Source organism: Lissotriton helveticus, chromosome 1_1, assembly GCF_964261635.1.
Source record: "Lissotriton helveticus chromosome 1_1, aLisHel1.1, whole genome shotgun sequence".
Taxonomy (NCBI): Eukaryota; Metazoa; Chordata; class Amphibia; order Caudata; family Salamandridae; genus Lissotriton; species Lissotriton helveticus.
Window position 1 is genome coordinate 1,448,814,938 of NC_136057.1, and position 18,483 is coordinate 1,448,833,420.

Consider the following 18,483-nt stretch of genomic DNA (forward strand, 5'->3'; position numbering starts at 1 on the left):
GTTAAATATAACTAGTGAAGAAAGACTAACATGGCAACAATGAAATGTGCAAGTCACTAACTGGTTTATGGTAATTCACGGGGTGGGTCCATGTGTAACATAGTAACAGCCAGTCAAATGGCAGATAAGTGTATCACATGACTTACTTAACATGTATAAAGAAGCAATGATTTAGCAATACAGATGTTAGTGAGCAAGGCGGGAGTAAGCCGCCGAAAGGCGTCTGAGCAGCAACTGAACATGGAATAAAAACGTTTTGAACTGAGATTCACGGAGTCAGCGCCTTCTTTGAATGGAAAAGTTTGGTGTGGTAAAGAATATATATATATATATATATATATATATATATATATATATATTACACAAACCGCCTCCAGGCGTTTCCCTGTAAACGGAGCTCATGGAAAGGGCACAGGGTGGCCCCCAACACCATCTTGGCAAGCAAACAAAGTGAGGCCCTGTGCAGTGGTAACAGGCTTTATTTCCAGAGTAGAGAAAAGGGCGCCTGCTTCAGAAAAGTCCTAAGAGTCAACGTTTCGGCGTCATGCCTTGTTCACGACTGGACTAGCAAGCGCCCAGGTGTTTTCGAGCTAAATTTAAATGGGTGCATCACGTGGCTGCAATCATAAACTACTACTCCCAGTGTGCATTGTGCGTGTAGTAGTAATGGCAAAAATTATTGGTAATAATATTAGTGTCATTGTTTTTAAATTATTTAAATATTGTTTTTATATATATATGTGTGTATATATATATATATATATATATATGTATGTAATATTCCTTTGTTTCACTGCTAAAAAGCAGTGGGGCGACGCTCCCCCGCCTTAGCGTAGGAGCCGCCACTACAGTCTCATGTTCATGCCAGTCTTGTGCTAATCTGGTTTTGCTGTACCTATGTGTCCATTGTCTAAAAGGCTAATTTTCCAGTCGGAGTCCTGTGTAGCTTTCCAACCCATATGCACATTGCTTACTTCTTGCGAGAGAGCATTAGCTGTGGTATTATCAAATAACATGCACAATATATTTTCACCTTATGTTAAATGTCCTGGTTTAAGTTCCCTGTGATGGCTCAGATTTGGCTTTGGCAGCCTATAACAAGTACTATAGTTAAAAAACATTGTTACTGGTGATTTACTTTTTGTTAAAATATATGCTGAAATTGAATTTATCCATGAGGACAGAGAACCTTTAATGGACTAGTCTTTACAGTCTAACCTACCTTTATTGACTATTTTGCCAAAAATGTTGTGGCCCCCAGTTGTTGGGCAGTTCCATCGACGGCTGCGGAATTGCCACTTGCACTCCTTCATGGCGGACTGGAGGCCGCTGTTGACGCTGTGCAGGATGCCGGGGTTCTGGCGGATCAGCTTCCGCTGTTTCCGGCTCAGCAGCTGCAGGCTGGGGTCCAGTACCAACTGCACGTTCTTGGTGTCCGTGAGCAGGTTGGTGGAGGTGACCACGTTCACGATCCCCCTGGAGGCACAGAAATGGAATTAAGGTCAGTGCGATGCTCCCACACGCCTACACACTACCCATTAGCATTGTGTCATACATTAGAAAGATGGTATTATGGGGCTCGAATCGACTCCTCCCTTTCCATGCCGTCGCCTCCACCTGTTTTAACACCCTCCACATTTTTTGCAAGACCTTCAAATGGATCCCCCTCAAACCAAGAAAAAACGTCACCCACACACTCATAACCAGCAGACTAGACTACGGAAACACCCTCTACATCGAAATCAACAAGTCTCTACTCTGTAAACTGAAGACCATACAAAACACTGCAGCCAGACTCGTCCTCAGCATCCCTCTGTAGCAGCACATCACCCAACACCCGCAAGACCTCCACTTGCTCCCCGTCAAGAATAGAATAACCTTTCAGATACTTATCCACGCCTACAAATGCCTCCACAACATCGGACCCCAATAACTCAATGAGAGAATCTCCTTCCAAATACCCAAGAGAAACCTCCGATCCGCCGACCTTGCCCTTGCCGAAACCCCACGCATCTGCAGAGCCAGAACGGGCGGAAGGGCCTTCTCCCACATCACAGCCAAGACCTGGAACGAGCTCCCGGTCGACATCAGACGTGCCCCCTCTCTGAACATCTTCAGGAAAACACTCAAGACCTGGCTCTTCAACCGAACGGAGCAGATTAATCCCCCTCCCACCCCACAGCGCCGTGAGACCCTCACTGGTCAGTAGCGCGATTACAATTCCCTGATAGATTGGTTGATTGGCTGCAGAAACCATAACATTATGAGAAATCAAGGTGCATATTTACAATAAAGTGTCAAAGCGTATCCTTAAGCCAAGAAGGCTAACGACACGCTTCGTCACTTTAGAAAAACAAGGCTGCACCATATTTACTAGAATATGGTGCAGCCCTGCTTTTACCTCTGCGCTGGTGCTAACTTTATCTGCCTAGCGCCAACGCAGGCACCCTTGCACCATAGTACAAGGGTGCCTGTGTTGACGGGAAGATTGTTTATGTGCAGGAAGGTACCCCTTCCTGCACATAAACAATCTTTAAATGCCGCTTTGTGACTTTTATGTGTGCTACTTAATGCAGCACACATAGAAGTTGCAAAACTGCATTTTTTAAATGATTGTTTATGTGCAAGAAGGGGTACCTTCCTTCACATAAACAATCATTGACCTTTTGCTGTTTTCAGCTGTGCTGCACAACGCAGCACACATGGAAACAGCAAAAATAAGGAGAAATAAAGCATTTGTCCTTGTTTCGCCTGTTTAAGACCAGGTTTTCCCTGGTCTTAATTTTGGTGCTGCCTTCTATTTACGCTGCCCTTGTAAATAAGGGGCAGCATCAAAATCAATGGGTGTTGCGGTGGAACACCCACCGCAACACACACTGCCTTCCCCTCTCATGCTAAACACAACGTGAAAGGGTGCCTCATTTACAAGGCAGGGTTAAGCCACATTAAGTGGCTTAATCCTGCCTTATAAATAAGGCAAGGCCTATCGCCTTCACAACATCACTGAAAGTGACGTTCCTGTGGTGATAGGGGCTTGTAAATATGCCCCCATGTTTCTTATACTCTTCCAACAATCCGAAAATGAATGCATGCTTCTTTACATTTCTTTAACATCCTGGGGTAGTTACTATTCCTTTTTAAGTTTGTAAACGTCCCTTATGTTTTCAGACCCATTATAGTCAGTGCTTTAAATAGACAAGTACTGTCCGGTGCCGACTTATTTAATTTAAAAGTGCGAGTAGCTGCACTTCTCAGCTCTGCTGCAATGCATTTAATGGGCGAGAACCGGCATTTCTAAGGAGACAACAGATACTACGAGTAGTAAGTGCCAGCACGTCTAAGTTTGTGTTTAACCGCATGCGTGCGGCGGCTTTTTTCGCGCTGTGCTGCATTTTTTAAATAACCGCGTTACATGACGAGCTGAGCTCGTCATGAGCATGCGAGCGGCGCAACTCATGACGAGCTCAGCTCGTCATGAGCATGGAAGGGGTTAAAGCACTGATTATAGTATAAGTGAAAGTGGCAGTAGACGTGCTTGTTTCTTGGGAAAGTGGTGCTCGCTGCGGGCGTGAGCCTAAAAAACACTCAAGAGCACGAAAATAGCCGGTGCAATTAGAGTGACACAGAGTCATTCCGTATGTCGTAGAGTGAAGGTAGGTGATATGGATATAATGGGATGAAAGACAGAGACTTTTAGTTCCAAAAGCTGCACTACGGTAGAAATCAGAGCTGGATGTGCTAATTATAAAGCAAAGCCCAGCAGTGCCATTAAATGGCAGCTAGTAACCCCTGCATCAATTGCTGTCAAGAGTTGTCTTACAGACAGGTACTTCTGCCAGGCAATTGGTATTCATACCATCCTAGAAGATCTGTATGTGATGGGATATAGTTCTCTGGTCTCACCAATCAAAGCCCAACATATTCACCCACAACTCATGGAAGACGTCATATACACCTAAAATAAGAACACACCAGTGCACATTACTAAAATCACACCTTCACAACCTGAATGAAGGTCCAGTCTGTGATTGAAACATCAAACACTTTGTAAATGCATCCCCAGAGTACCAAGAGTGTTGTGATGTAATGCCAATGGCAAATTATGTGCTATGGTAATGTCATCCGCATCACATATCCTGCATCAAATGTCACTGAGATTCACAAAGCCCCGAAGCCATTTTAGAAGGCGCCCAGCTTTGCTCCAAGGACTGGCTTTACCCCAAAATGGAAAATCCAATACCACTGCTGCAATCTTGTCAGATTTTACTGGAGTCCTTAGTTCACTGCATTTTTGCTCAAACTACGCCCTCACACTCCAAATTAGTCCAGTAATTGGCGAGTTCACACTTAAACATCTATCTCCAACATATCGGTCTTGGGACTGGAAAACACCATATCTACAACAAATTTCTCATCAGAACCAAGGATTGTCCCTTCAGATGCTTTCTTGAATAGCAGTATTATCTGTTGTCCATCCTGATCTGGTATCCAGTATTTATCTGTGATTGCAGACTAGCAATGGGGGCGGTCTACCCCGGGTGGCATGAGTTTTGGGGGCAGCCTCCGCCCCCCGCTCTTACCTGTGGCCATCGCAGGGCAGCTGCCGCAGAGACCGCCACAGGTGGCAAAATGTCTAGCTATGCCATTGCAGACTAGTAGTGCTCATAGCAAGAGCTGAAAGCCACCAAACACCATCTGCACTTGCAGAAGGGCCAAACATCCACAACTGCACAACAGACAGGATCAATAATATATCATTAAATACTAGCCAAATGTAAACCCATCGCTATCTAAGGCTCTGCTGGTATTACGGCATCAGTGCCCTAGACATCCTACCCTTTCAGTCAGGGGCACAGCTTAGTCAGTGAGATTCAGGGGAGTGTGAATCTCAAATTTCCAGGCAAAAAAGCAGCAGACTGAAGTGTGGTGGGCTGAGATGATGAAACTTTAGGATGGACCGTTTCCACGAGTAACAGGGTCAGTACTGATTTGCATTAGGTGGACCTTAGTCTAGAGTGGAGCAGTGAGTGAAAAACGCTGGTTAGAATGCTACTCCAAAAGATTGCTAGTGCTAAGGCTATTTTCAGCATTCATCAGATCACCTTTTGGGTGTTTGATTTCCAGGAGTATGCCTGGAAACTTGAGACTGGCACAAGCCTACTACTGCCAATAATTGTGAATTCTAAAAAGAAGTAAACTTTCACCCATTCAAGGAGTAGGTCATTAGGTGCAGATTTACTACTTTTTGGTAAGCTGGACAGTGTGTATAGTTAAGCTCCTGATCCAAAAAATGAACAAGTCAAAACCTCTTAGTGAAATGAGAACAGAGAGAAAAACTGACAAGACATGGCAGACCCGACTGAGGACCCCCAGGCCCAACTACCAAATGAAGCATGCATTAAAGAATGTCACAATCCTAATCACACCCCAAACAGACCCCTCTGAAGCTACACCACTGGCTGTTCAACTCGGGTCTGGTAGTTCCCCCTGCTAACTCATGACTGCAGTCATGCACAACACAATAATCTGGAGTCTCTGTCATGGGATTGCTTATTTTGAAAGCATTTTCATTGTACACACTCTTGTTCTCTGCTGCAAGAAGCCCTGATGGTAGAGTTGTCAAATATGTGCTTGTGGGCAGGTTTCCATGTTTCTAGTCCGCCCATTTTACAAAACATTTTATCACGTGACTGATGGTCTCATGTACTAAGTATGAGTCACGCATAGAGGAGAGCAGGCAGGCTACCCAGAGCTGAGTCAAGACTCTGGCTTGACTGTAAGAGAACGTGCATGAGCCGAGTCACAAAAACATTTGGTATGTATATCGTGCTGCAATCCTAATGCAAAACAAAATATACAATCCCTTTCAAAATTCAAAAAAGTGTATTTCTTGAAGATACAGAAGCCTTTCACTTTAGTACATCAGATCATATCACTGCAAAGACAGACAGTTATTAAAAGTGATAGTTTTTAGAAACATTCACAGGTTGTCCCCCAAAGGCAATGCCATGGGTGAACTAATAGGCAAGTAGTGGGCATGTAAACCAGAAGCTTGGCCTAGATTCTTCATATAGATGGAGCAACTTTGCAGTCTGTTAACTCAAATATGAGAGGTATTTCTACAGCGCATCCCAGAACTCAAGTATTGAAAAGCGTGCTCATATGTGATAATAAAGAAAAAGGAGGCTCTGTGAAATGAAATATTTGCCTAGAATCACACAATTTGAACAAGCAGGAATGCCAGTATTGATTCCAGGTTATCTAGTTTCACATTTTGAAATTCAGCGTTTATATCAAAGGCCTTTGTTTTGTTTTTCATTCTCAGCTCAGGGTGCGAAAAAGGGACACAGAGATGGTAGACCCAACTCAGGACTCCCAGGCCCAACTACCAAGCCAAGAATGCATTTATTTAGGGGTTGTCACATCCTAAACGTTCTCCCCCCACACCTCAAAGTCACACACCTGCTTTCAGTACCATTCTGGCTTCAAAATCTTTTACCATGCTTGAGCTGTTCGAACATTATCGGTGGACTTCTCGTTTCACCACAAAGTCGATTTGGTCTTTGCAACCCCTACACAACAGTAGGAACCAATGACTAGCTCCCAAATGCCTGACACACAATTTGTAACCATACCTACCTATGGGTATTTTGAGAGATACTGCAGCTGCACGAGCTACTGCCTAGTAATCGGAGTGGGCTTAAGCAGTCACCACTATTTGGAAAAACATATACAAAGACTGATTTTAAGGGCTGACAACTGCCCACTGGAACCACATTGAGGCTGCTCACAGTGCTCCATTTGACATTGCATGGAAGTGCTAATATTCCCTCCAGTTTTTCTTAACATTTGCACTAGCAGGCCTAAGTGCTGCGTTAGTGCATACTAAATGGCACATTGCTCAGAATCTCATGTATGACACATGCTTCACATTGCGACAAGGTGCCCTATTCAACCATGCACGAAGTCAGGCGATGGAAATAACTCCATGCCTCCACTCCAAGGAAAGATTGAAATTGTACTCTAGAGACCTGATAATTTTTACTATGAAATTAAAGAATGGCACATATTTCAAGGTACTTGAGAATGGAAATTACATGATTAAGAGGAATTACGAGGTAGAAACATCCCTTCCAGGCAAATACTTACCCAGGTTCCCTTCGATAAATGGAAACAATCGACCTCATTCTGTGAGTCCCTTATTTTAGGAGATAAAACTGCACTCAATAAATACAAATACCACCAGGTGTGGTACTACCTCCTCATAGCACCAGGTTTAGGAATAACGTGAGAATTTCACATTTACAGTGTTCTAAGTTGCAAAGCTCAAATTATGCAGCATTTTGCCCCACAAATTGCATCAGGATTGTTAACGCTGATGTTTTTCATTATTTTAAGTGTCAAGAGATACTGTGTGTTGCCCTCCACTGATTGTGCTTTTGTATAAAATACTGTGTACTCAGGCGTGCAACACCCATTGGGCTCACGGGGCTTCAGCCCCCCCCCCACGGTCATGTCAGTCAGCCCGGGCAGAGACAGCTTCGCGGGCTGGCGAGCATCTTATTGCAGCCGCACCCGAGTGCTTAACAGGTCTTTAAAAGACCATTTACTTGCAAATGATGCTTTTGTTGTGTGTTGACCCCTTCTTACAGCCACTCTGTCTAAGGTGGAAGAATTAGCCCCCCCCCCCGAAAAAAAATTCAATTTTATGTTTAGCCCTCCCATGGATCATTGTCCCTTTACCATGTTGACATAAAGTCCCTGAGGCCTGGCGTCATCTTATATAGGCCCAGCCAAATCTAGGCTAGTAGCGGTTACCATCTTCCCCCTTTCACACAATGGATGTCACCATCTTTCCCGATTATGCAGAATCATTATCATGTCTGCTATTAGAAGCAGATGTTGCTTGCCCTTATCTTTCTAAGAACTGAGAAGCCGTCAAGCCATTCGATTGATGAGACAGAGACTACCATCAATAGTCTGCGTCAAATGTCTTTCCATCATGTCAAGGTTAATTAAGAACACATACCCACATATAACCAAAATAGTTTAGTCTGAATTGACGTCCTTTTACCTTATATGTTCATAAGGAAATGTCTAGGATGCATACCTTGATGCACATAATCTATGTCAGACATTCTTAAACTTATGCCAGAAATTCCAGTTTCTGATAAGGTTTAGTATATAAGGACTATCACTTGACCACTTGTTAGGAGAGGTCCTTCGCCCAGATTATCACCCGAGATTCTGCCAGAGACGGTCTCACCTACTGCCAGCACACTTCGCCAGTGCTACATGTCACCTGAAACCTGAAGCTGATAATGCTGAGTCGCGGAGGAAGACCAAATGACTGCTTCTGCAGCTTGAGTTTGCCCAATGGGGGAAACACTGTCTTTGTGCCTCTGCTGATAAAAAAAACCACCCTCCGCTGTCAACAAGGTTTGCAATGCATCTCTTGTCCCTAAGAAACTCTAAACTGCAAGTTGCTCTGCCTTCCATGCTCTCTTAGTATAGCGCATAGAAGTAGACGAGAGGGTGTTAGGTTCTAGATGATATATTAAATAAGATTTTAACAATGCTAGAAATAGTCATTTTAATTCCCATTATTCTTAATGTGTCTTCTTGGTGTTTTTATAATATTCTGTTTAGTTGTTTTAGATGTACTGAGAAACAGATTGTTCCTGTAGCAACAAATACTTTTAACATTCTTCTTAGTATAGTGTGTGTGATATGGTGAATAAGGAAAATAGAGTTGTTGCTGATCCACAGTGCCCCTGATTCCTTTATGATATTGTTAGTAATGCAAAAGCAATGCTTCTATGTCAATTATACATTGAATAATGTTTTGTGGGGCTACAATAATCTGTCTTTCACATTCATCGCTGATATGCTGAACTGGGTTCACAAGTGGTTGGGGAAGAACACCTTGTAGAGTTACACCAGAGTCGTAACTTACGGAACAATGTGTGTGTTTGCCTGGTGTCCATACACGATATCAGGGAATTGATTTTTTCTTTTTGTCTAAGCACTCACGGACAGTGCATGTGTTTTCAAGCCGTTTCCCTCCTGTGCTTCTTTCCCCCTTATGTCGCTGCTGTCTCTGTGGGTTTCTCCCCTCCCCACGTCATGTTGTATCTGCCCCTGCCCTCCCTGCATTGCTTCTGTGCCTCCTTGTCCTCCTCCATGTTGCTTCTGCATTTTCTGCACCTTCTTGTTACTCCTGTGTCCACCTACCATCCCAGTTGCTTCTGTGACCTCCACCCTCACCTATGTTGCTTCTGGCTCTCCCTCTTACTACATGCTCTGCTGCTTCACCCACCCCTGTCTGCTCTAAAAATACATTTTAAACACCTTTGTACGTTTTGTTTTCAGTTACTCAGATCGGTAAATAAAAACAAAAACAAGCATTTGCAATGCAATAGGTTTCGCATTTACACTAGTTTATGTCATTGGCATTGTAAATGACAATGCTTTTATTTATGTTTTGGTTTTAAAACATAAAAGGCATTGTCATTTACAATGCCAATGGCTTAAACTTGCATAAACGCGAGACCTATTGCATTGCAAATGCTTGTTTTAAATGTATAGACAATGGATGCAGACATTTTAAATAATTGAATTTTGGGAAGCGTGCAATTTAAGGGCAGCCAAACATAGCTAAAGAGAGGAATATAAAAAACAAGAGCAATACTGGGGAAAGTTCCTTGGAGTTCATTGCAAGCTTCAATCAGCTGTAAATAGCCTCTCTGGACATCCACAGAAGACTAGAGCCAGCAGGGGACTCAGTAGCCACACCCATAAACAGGTAGGTGGGTGAAAGGCACATGCACGGCCCAGGTTCTCTGCACGTCTACCTGCTTCCTCTGCATGCCATAGGCTTTTCTCTGCACATCAAGAGTCTCTTAGCAACTGTAAGACTTGAAAATGGACAACTTCTGCAGTCAATTAAGTCCAGAGATATATATATCTTTATAATAAATACTTCCTATACAACTGATATTAAGTTTATATTAAATAACTACCGTATGTATAACTCTAGGGACCACTGTTTAGTGTTAGCAGCCATTTTACAGCAGGAACAAAAATAAATGACAGGTCAGCGAGATGCGACAAGAAGCACAGGCAGGGCTGGGCCCGAGGTGGAAACACGGAGTTCTTTCCAACAGTATGGATTACCGATAAAAAATCATTGAAAAGCGATCTCGCAATCAGTCCGTGCGAGCGTGTAATGACTGGGGCGGCTGAATTTCCAGACTGGATATTTATTTTTTTGAGAAACAAAAAATAACAAAAAACACAAGTTTACCTGCCGTTCGATGTTGAGCAAGAGGCAAAGCAATAGCGATTAATCCGCCCTCAGCCGCGCTATCTAAAGCTCACCAGGAGCCTTCGAGCGCCAACATCAATACGGCTTCCAGGCGAGGGTGGAACGTGGAAATAAACACAAATTATCAACACCGTCTCTTGTACTTCCCAATTCTTTCTGCTTTGGAGACATTTGCTAAGAGTGCGCTAGTTGAGACTTCCTCGGATGGTAAACCATTCCAGTTTTATGTACACCAGGGAGTACAACAAGCTGTCTCTGCGTGTACTCCGAGAGCAGACCTTGAGCACGGCACTATGCCAGAGGCAAAGATCAGTGGAGAAGAAGCCTTTGGCCGCCGGCTGCCCTCCTCCACCACGTCACTTCCAACTCACCCGGAATACAGTCACGGATGGAGCCACGTGACACTCGCCCCCCCCCCCCCCCCCCACCCCCACCGTGCAGCCATAAGTTCTCCAGGCGGGGCTGGCAGTAAGGAATGCGCTCGGCCAGGAGCAAGGTGGGGGGGATGTGCAGCACTAGAGCTGTGCCCCCCTCCCCCACCGTGCAGCCATAAGTTCTCCAGGCGGAGCTGGCAGTAAGAATGCGCTCGGCCAGGAGCAAGGTGGGGAAGTGTGCAGCACTAGGGCTGTGGATCTCGCCTCTTCAAACACTCCTGATGCACTGTAGAGAGCCCGGATGCTCGCCCTCCCAAGCCCTGTAAGTGTAACAGAATTTGCAGGCGACCACTAGGACCTCCCGTTCCGTCTGGAGCCCCCAGACGCAGCTATGCTACCAAGAGCCTGCCTGAGCCTAATGCGCCTCCCGGTCGGCAGCTCGCTGTGCGCTAATCGGTGGGGGGGGCGGGAATGCCTAACACCAGACGAGGGGGGGGGGTGCTGCGCCTAACTCCCCCCACCGGCGGACAACAAGGGGGGGGGGGTGGGAGAGGGGGGGACACCATTAAAACAAGTGCGGCCAAGATCTGAAAATTACAAAGAAAGAGCGTGGTGTCCCTGAAGCGGGCACCGCGCTCCGAATCAAAGTAGAAATAAGTGAATAAACGGAGCGCGGTGCCCGCTCCAGGGACACCGCTCTCTAAATCACATTAAAACAAACAGGGCAGAGGGGGCCACACTCTAAAGGACAAAAAAAATGCTTCCAGAGCGTGTAACTCCGCGAATGAGAGATCCAATCCCGGTGGGCGGGGCCAGGTCCCGGGACGGCCAGCCAATCACAGCGCGGCCCGGGGAATGACGTCACGGGGGTGTCCCGGGCCGGCAGCCAATGACAGCGCGGCCCGGGGCAAAGGGGCGGGACTTAAAAAAAGTCCCAGAAACGCCCCCGAATCGCGTTTTCACGAGAAAGCGTGATTGACAGCCTCTGTCACCCAATGGCTAGCCTCCATTTATGGAGCTAGCCAATGGGAGACAGAGGCGGAACCAAAGTCCATATGTAGGATCATGAGGTTTCGCCGTGGGTGGAGCAACTGCTACGCAGTTGCAACGCCCAGGACGAAACCTAAAAACGGTCCCCTCGTTTTGTAGCGATGTGCTTGTGTGGTGTGCTCACCTACAAAATGTTGCAGATTTACTTTAACCATGCTGCACATCATCAGGGATGCTGAGCAGAGTGGGCAAATAATCATTGGTAAAGCCATTAGGTCACAAAGTCGAGACCTACTGGCTTTGTCAATGCTTGTTTTGCTAAGATGTCATGCCCTCACTTTTTGTGCTCTCTCTAACCCCTGAAAAAGTCAAAGCAGTGAAGATCCCCTGGCTCTCTGCATTGTACTCCTTTCAGCCAATCATACTGTTAAGGTATGACTTTCATGCCAAAATGCCCAGGTGGACTTTGGAGGACAGATAGAAAATTATTTTCTGGCGAAGAGAACCTTCCAGAAACTGAGCCTCTTCAGAATCTTCTCCAAGGTCTCAGTCATCTGAGAAGCTTATGGAGGGTTCCCAGTCTACTACAGCGTACTTAGGGGGTCATTAGGATGGCGGGCGGACTTTGCCCGCCCGCCATCCTGACGGGGATTGGGACCGCCCGCCATAAGGGCGGGGGTCTCGTGGGTGGTATTAGGATGCGGCCGGCCGCATACTGCATTTATAACATTGTGGCGGGCGGTCCTCTCTGCACCGCCCACCACAATGCCATAAATGCATGTATGCATTTGCATACACAATGCGGCAGGCACCGCGCGTGCACCCCCCACCCCTCCTTCACTTTGTGGGCCAGCAGGGGCCCCCCAAAGTGAAGACCGCATGCCTTTCCATGGCGGCATTGCCGCCACGGAAAGGCATTGTAAAATGCCCATCATAATATGGCTGGCGGGGTCTGATAGACACCGCCACCATATTATTCCTTTTCCGCCCCGGCCGCAGGGCGACCGGGGAAGAAATGCGGCGGACGGTCTTTCCGTCCGCCGAGGTCCCCCCCGCCATACTAATATGGCGGGGGGGAAAACGAGTGAGGATGTCGGGCGGATTGCCTCCGCCAGGCTGGCGGTGGCTACCGCCAGCCTGGCGGGGGGGGAAACATCCTTTACAACACAACTTTTACAACGCACTACCATTACGACGCAACTTTTACAACGCAAGTTATTACAACGAATTGCGCTGGGGGGGGCTCTAGGATAGGGAATAGTTTAATTACTATCCAACACCTTCCCTACTATCCACGGGGACTGGAGTTGGAATAGTAAATTAAACTATTCACTATCCAGTGCCCCCCAACGCAAGTCGTTGTAACGACTTGCTTTGTAAAACCTGCGTCGTAATGGCATGCGTTGTAAAAGCATGCGTTGTAGTGACATACATCATGGCGGGGGCAATCCACCCGACATCCTAATGGGCCCCTTAGTCTGTCGGTTGTCCCCCCACAAGGGAAATCTAAAAACGGATGTAGCCAACATTCCAGCTGTTATTGGTTAATGTCTTGTAGCCACCTGTGAGAGATTTCATATTTGTCCAAGATCTTGCGATTATCAAAACCTTTTTATGACTCTGAAGCCATTGACTTGGAGGAATATGCAATAAAGGGCAATCGACATGGAGAAGATTTCCTCCATCTTCATTTATCTCTTTTCAATGGAGGCACTAATTTCTGGTTAAATAGCTAAACCCAGTAAATCTCCATCATGCGAGAGGATGCTCTTGCCTCCACAGCACAAGTCGCCATCATGCGAGAAGATGCTCTCGCCTCCATGGCACTAGTCTCCGTCATGCGTGAGGATGCTCTTGCCTCCATGGCACAAGTCTCTGTCATGCGAGAGGATGCTCTCGCCTCTGTGGCACTAGTCGCCATCATGCGAGAGGATGCTCTCACCTCCATGGCACTTGTCTCCATCATGCGAGAGGATGCTCTCGCCTCCATGGCACAAGTGTCCATCATGCAAGAGGATGCTCTCGCCTCTGTGGCACAAGTCTCCGTCATGCGAGAGGATGCTCTCGCCTCCATGGCACAAGTCTCCGTCATGCGAGAGGATGCTCTCGCCTCCATTGCACTAGTCTCCTTCGTTGGGGGAGGATGCTCTCGCCTCCATGGCACGAGTGTCCATCATGCGAGAGGATGCTTCTTGCCTCCATGGCACAAGTCTCTGTCATGCGAGAGGATGCTCTCGCCTCTGTGGCACTAGTCGCCACCATGCGAGAGGATGCTCTCGCCTCCATGGCACAAGTGTCCATCATGCAAGAGGATGCTCTCGCCTCTGTGGCACAAGTCTCCGTCATGTGAGAGGATGCTCTCGCCTCCATTGCACTAGTCTCCTTCGTTGGGGGAGGATGCTCTCGCCTCCATGGCACAAGTGTCCATCATGCGAGAGGATGCTCTTGCCTCCATGGCGCAAGTCTCCGTCTTGCGAGAGGATGCTCTCGCCCTCATGGCACAAGTGTCCATCTTGCGAGAGGATGCTCTCGCCTTCATGGCATATGTCCATCATGCGAGAGGATACTCTTGCCTCCATGGCACAAGTGTCCATCATGCGAGAGGATGCTCTCGCCTTCATGGCACAAGTCTCCGTCATGCGAGAGGATGCTCTCGCCTCCATGGCACTAGTCTCCTTCGTTGGGGGAGGATGCTCTCACCTCCATGGCACAAGTGTCCATCATGCGAGAGGATGCTCTCGCCTCCATGGCACAAGTCTCCGTCATGCGAGAGGATGCTCTCACCTCCATGGCACTAGTCTCCTTCGTTGGGGGAGGATGCTCTTGCCTCCATGGCACAAGTCTCTGTCTTGCGAGAGGATGCTCTCGCCTTCATGGCACAAGTCTCCGTCATGCGAGAGGATGCTCTCGCCTCCATGGCACTAGTCTCCTTCGTTGGGGGAGGATGCTCTCACCTCCATGGCACAAGTGTCCATCATGCGAGAGGATGCGCTCGCCTCCATGGCACAAGTCTCCGTCATGCGAGAGGATGCTCTCGCCTCCATGGCACTAGTCTCCTTCGTTGGGGGAGGATGCTCTTGCCTCCATGGCACAAGTCTCCGTCTTACGAGAGGATGCTCTCGCCTTCATGGCACAAGTGTCCATCTTGCGAGAGGATGCTCTCGCCTTCATGGCATATGTCCATCATGGGAGAGGATACTCTTGCCTCCACGGCACAAGTCTCCATCATGCGAGAGGATGCTCTCGCCTTCATGGTATGTGTCCCTCATGTGAGAGGACACTCTTGCCTCCATGGCACAAGTGTCCATCATGCGAGAGGATGCTCTCACCTTCATGGCACAAGTGTCCATCATGCGAGTGGATACTCTTGCCTCCATGTCGCAAGTATTTTAGGAAGAGGTAAACACCTACAAGATCAGAACAACCAAGGAAGAAATTCTGTCTTGCTATAAGTCTTCAAGGCAATCGACTCTTTGTTATACTAGGGAGCATACTCCAGAGACACTACTTCAGATTATTTTATTTATTTATTTCACAGTTTTATGTAGCACAACTACCGAGTCAGGTGTCAGCGCACTTTACAAAAGAAAAAAAAGGAGAGCTACTCATCTCTTTGCGTTAATTTAGACACATGGAACCCTTTAAAAAAAAGTGAAACAATGAACTTCAAGCCAAATTTCAGTCGGCGCCAGGAAAGGTTACTCCTTGTTATTTCTTGTTATTCCTTATACTTTCTTTGCTAGTTAGTATTAATGCTGTTTCACCTTACGCATTTTATGCACCAGCAATTAAAGATGTATATATCAACTTTACTCAGTAGTCCACTGAAGCAGGTTTATGACACAGTCTTTCTGATGTCAATTTACTGTACTCGCCCTTGGTCACCTAGGTCTGCATTTCTTATATCCTGTTATTTTTCTTTTGCTGTTTTTTGATAATTTATGCATGCCCCTTCCAACCTCCCGCATGCCCACCTCACAAAGTTACAGTTTGCTGAAACAACTGTTGTTTTTGTACTGGTCTTTTCCTCCCGATCCCCAGGTTTTAATACCTGCCTGCCTTATTTGGCGTCACAGTACTGATTGCCAAATATACATTTCCCCACACCCCTCACCACTTTCCAACTGCACTTACAGGGATTCCTCTTCATAGCCTGTTTTAAAGGCCCAGCTCCCTCCTTAGATAGCTTTGTCATATACCCAACAATGTACAGATATGCCCCACAGCCTCATTGATTATAGGCTGCTGCATTGAAACATACCGCAAAGAACAGTAGCCACACCACTGAATATTGTATCTCTGAATGTGAAGGGGCTTATCTCATTATATAAAAAGAAATACAATGTGGGTTTTCTCGTCCACCAGAAATCAAATATAGCACTGACACAGGAGATGCACCTCTCACCACCGGAATCTGAGAAACTAAAAAGGGACTGGGTTGCTAATGGTTTATAGTCGTACTATGAGCTCCTATGATTAAACCAAACAACCCACTCATTAAAAAGAAGTGTGGGTTGGCTCTGTTATTTAAGAGAACTTTAGCGTGTACAATTTTAGTACCCTGGCACCATCCACAGGATGGATAGATACATCTTTGCTAGAATTAATTCTGGGGGCACCAAACTTATTGTGGATTCCATGTATGCACCTAATGTGGATAGATCTGCCTTCTTCTCCTCTACAGCCAGACTGCTAACTGAATTCAGGACCTCCAAAGTTGTGATTGAAGGTAGCATGAACGTAGAGCTAGATCTGATTATCAGTCGGTCAGATCCTTATGACATGTTCAATGCTGGTGATAGGGCGAGTCTATTATCTAATATCAAGGGCCACGCTCTAGAACATCCCTTGCAAATTTCAGTTCCAGATGATAAAGACTTTACCTTCACATCTGGTGTACATGGGTCAAGTTCGAGTGGATTCTGTCATGTTCTATTGTAATGTACTTCCTGTCGCATCTCACTACTCCATTTGAGATGGGCGCATGTTGATCCAGTTACGGGTAATGCTAGAACTTGTAATGAGCATATTCACCCCTCTGCCAAAGATATAGAGAATGAAAATATTTCACCAATGACTCCTCATCACCTGTTCTGATGTTATGGGCTGCTGGGAAAGCCAGTGCTACATATAATCTCTAATCGGAGCAGTGCTACTTGGAGCAGGACATTTGCTACATGACCAAACTATCTGAGCGACATTGTTAATTTCACATGCGAAGGTGCTGAAGAAAGAGAAAATCAATCTTAAATCTCTTAGTCTCTAGAGCTGAATATGCCTTATCCTGAACGAAGTGGTGATGTTGCGAGCCAGAGGAGAAGGGTGGCTGGGTGTGGGGGGTAAGGGGGGGGGCTATCATCTTCTTGCTCCTAAAATTAAACAGCAGGTAGTACAATCTGTAATCCTGTTAATTCGTCTTAATGATTCCCACACTTTATTGCTCACCACGCTGATTTTACAGAAACCTTTGCCTCTTCGAAACCATCTATCAGAGATCACCACCACTCTTGTTGCTGAAGAACCTCTTCCCACCAGGTCATCGCTACAGACAGTAACGAACGAGGGCAGACAGCTCTTGGGAGGTGGAACTACAATCTAAGAACTGTCTGAAGGGAAGAGCATGGCTATAGGTAAGGCTCTGGAATGCAATCGACTCACGTAAAATTTGATTAAATAAATCATGCCAATGCTACACCTCTACAGCACGTCGATATTAAGGAAGCATATATCCCAGAATCTCCGACCAGAAGTCAATAAGGCCACTATTAGTTTACTCCCTAAGCCTCGAAAGCACCCGAGTTGTGTGTGCCAGCCACCTCCCATCTCTCATAAGTGCAGACATAAAGACCCTGGTCAAAGTACCGACAAATCTACTCTGTTTGGTGATTCCTGGTCCTATTCATGACTCCCAGGTAAGATCAAACATCCATCACTCTCTGTAATGCACGGCAAGAGAAGGACGATCCTGAAACTACCCTGGCCATTGGTGTCAAACACCTGCTAAAACCCCCATCACATAGCTACACATCTCATTTACCATAGCAAGACGAAGACATGAAATTCCATCTTTCCAAGTCTCAATTTTTGACACTGCAGACAACTGACATATTGCATCAAAGGCAGACTGGGAAACATGTTTCCCCACGCAGACACCTCCCACCCTTGTGTACATCCAGACGTGATGAAGACACATGGGGATGATAAGAAAGCGACAAGAGGCATGTGCAACATTCACTACCTTTTTGCGGTGCTCCCTTTCGACCTTCCATCCACCCCTTGAGCCTTGAGTGTTCTCCAACATGAAGGCAGTTGCTGTACCCAGTTTCCAACATCAGAGGGTTCATTTTCATCCTACCAGGATAATCGACTGGGAAAAGCCTCCTCTTGCGGAGTTTACTTTTCAAACCTGAATGCTGTATTTTTCTTGGGTTTCGGAGTAATGTACAAAAGTACAACCTGGTTCTGTCTCAAACACTTAGGTTCATTGCAGCGATACTAAATACTAGGCTTTTGCAGACGTTTCCACACAAGGAGAGCATGTCTTACACCTCACGGATGGTTGCGAGATTCAAAAAGAGACTCTCCAGCCAGCAAGATTGGTGCTACATATGTGGGGTCTAAAGGTGTCTGGTATCTAGTTGGCTCGTTAAGCACATCTCTTCATGAGACATCTCCAATAGGAGCTCAGGAATCGGTTTAACCAGATGTTCAGCCATCTGTCAGACAAGTGAAGATTTGGACTTGTCTGATTCCAGTGTTGCACTGGTGGACATCTCTTGCCACTCTTTTGCA

General features: G+C 46.3%; 1 protein-coding gene across 1 annotated transcript in view; it reads right to left on the minus strand.

The window, feature by feature from the left end:
• WNT1 (Wnt family member 1) overlaps positions 1 to 18,483 on the minus strand; it is an 84,107-nt gene that overhangs the window by 17,688 nt on the left and 47,936 nt on the right. Inside the window, exon 2 of the mRNA XM_078658254.1 lies at positions 1,223 to 1,476. Coding sequence (XP_078514380.1) covers positions 1,223 to 1,476 — 254 coding nt within the window. The remainder of the gene's footprint in view (positions 1 to 1,222; positions 1,477 to 18,483) is intronic.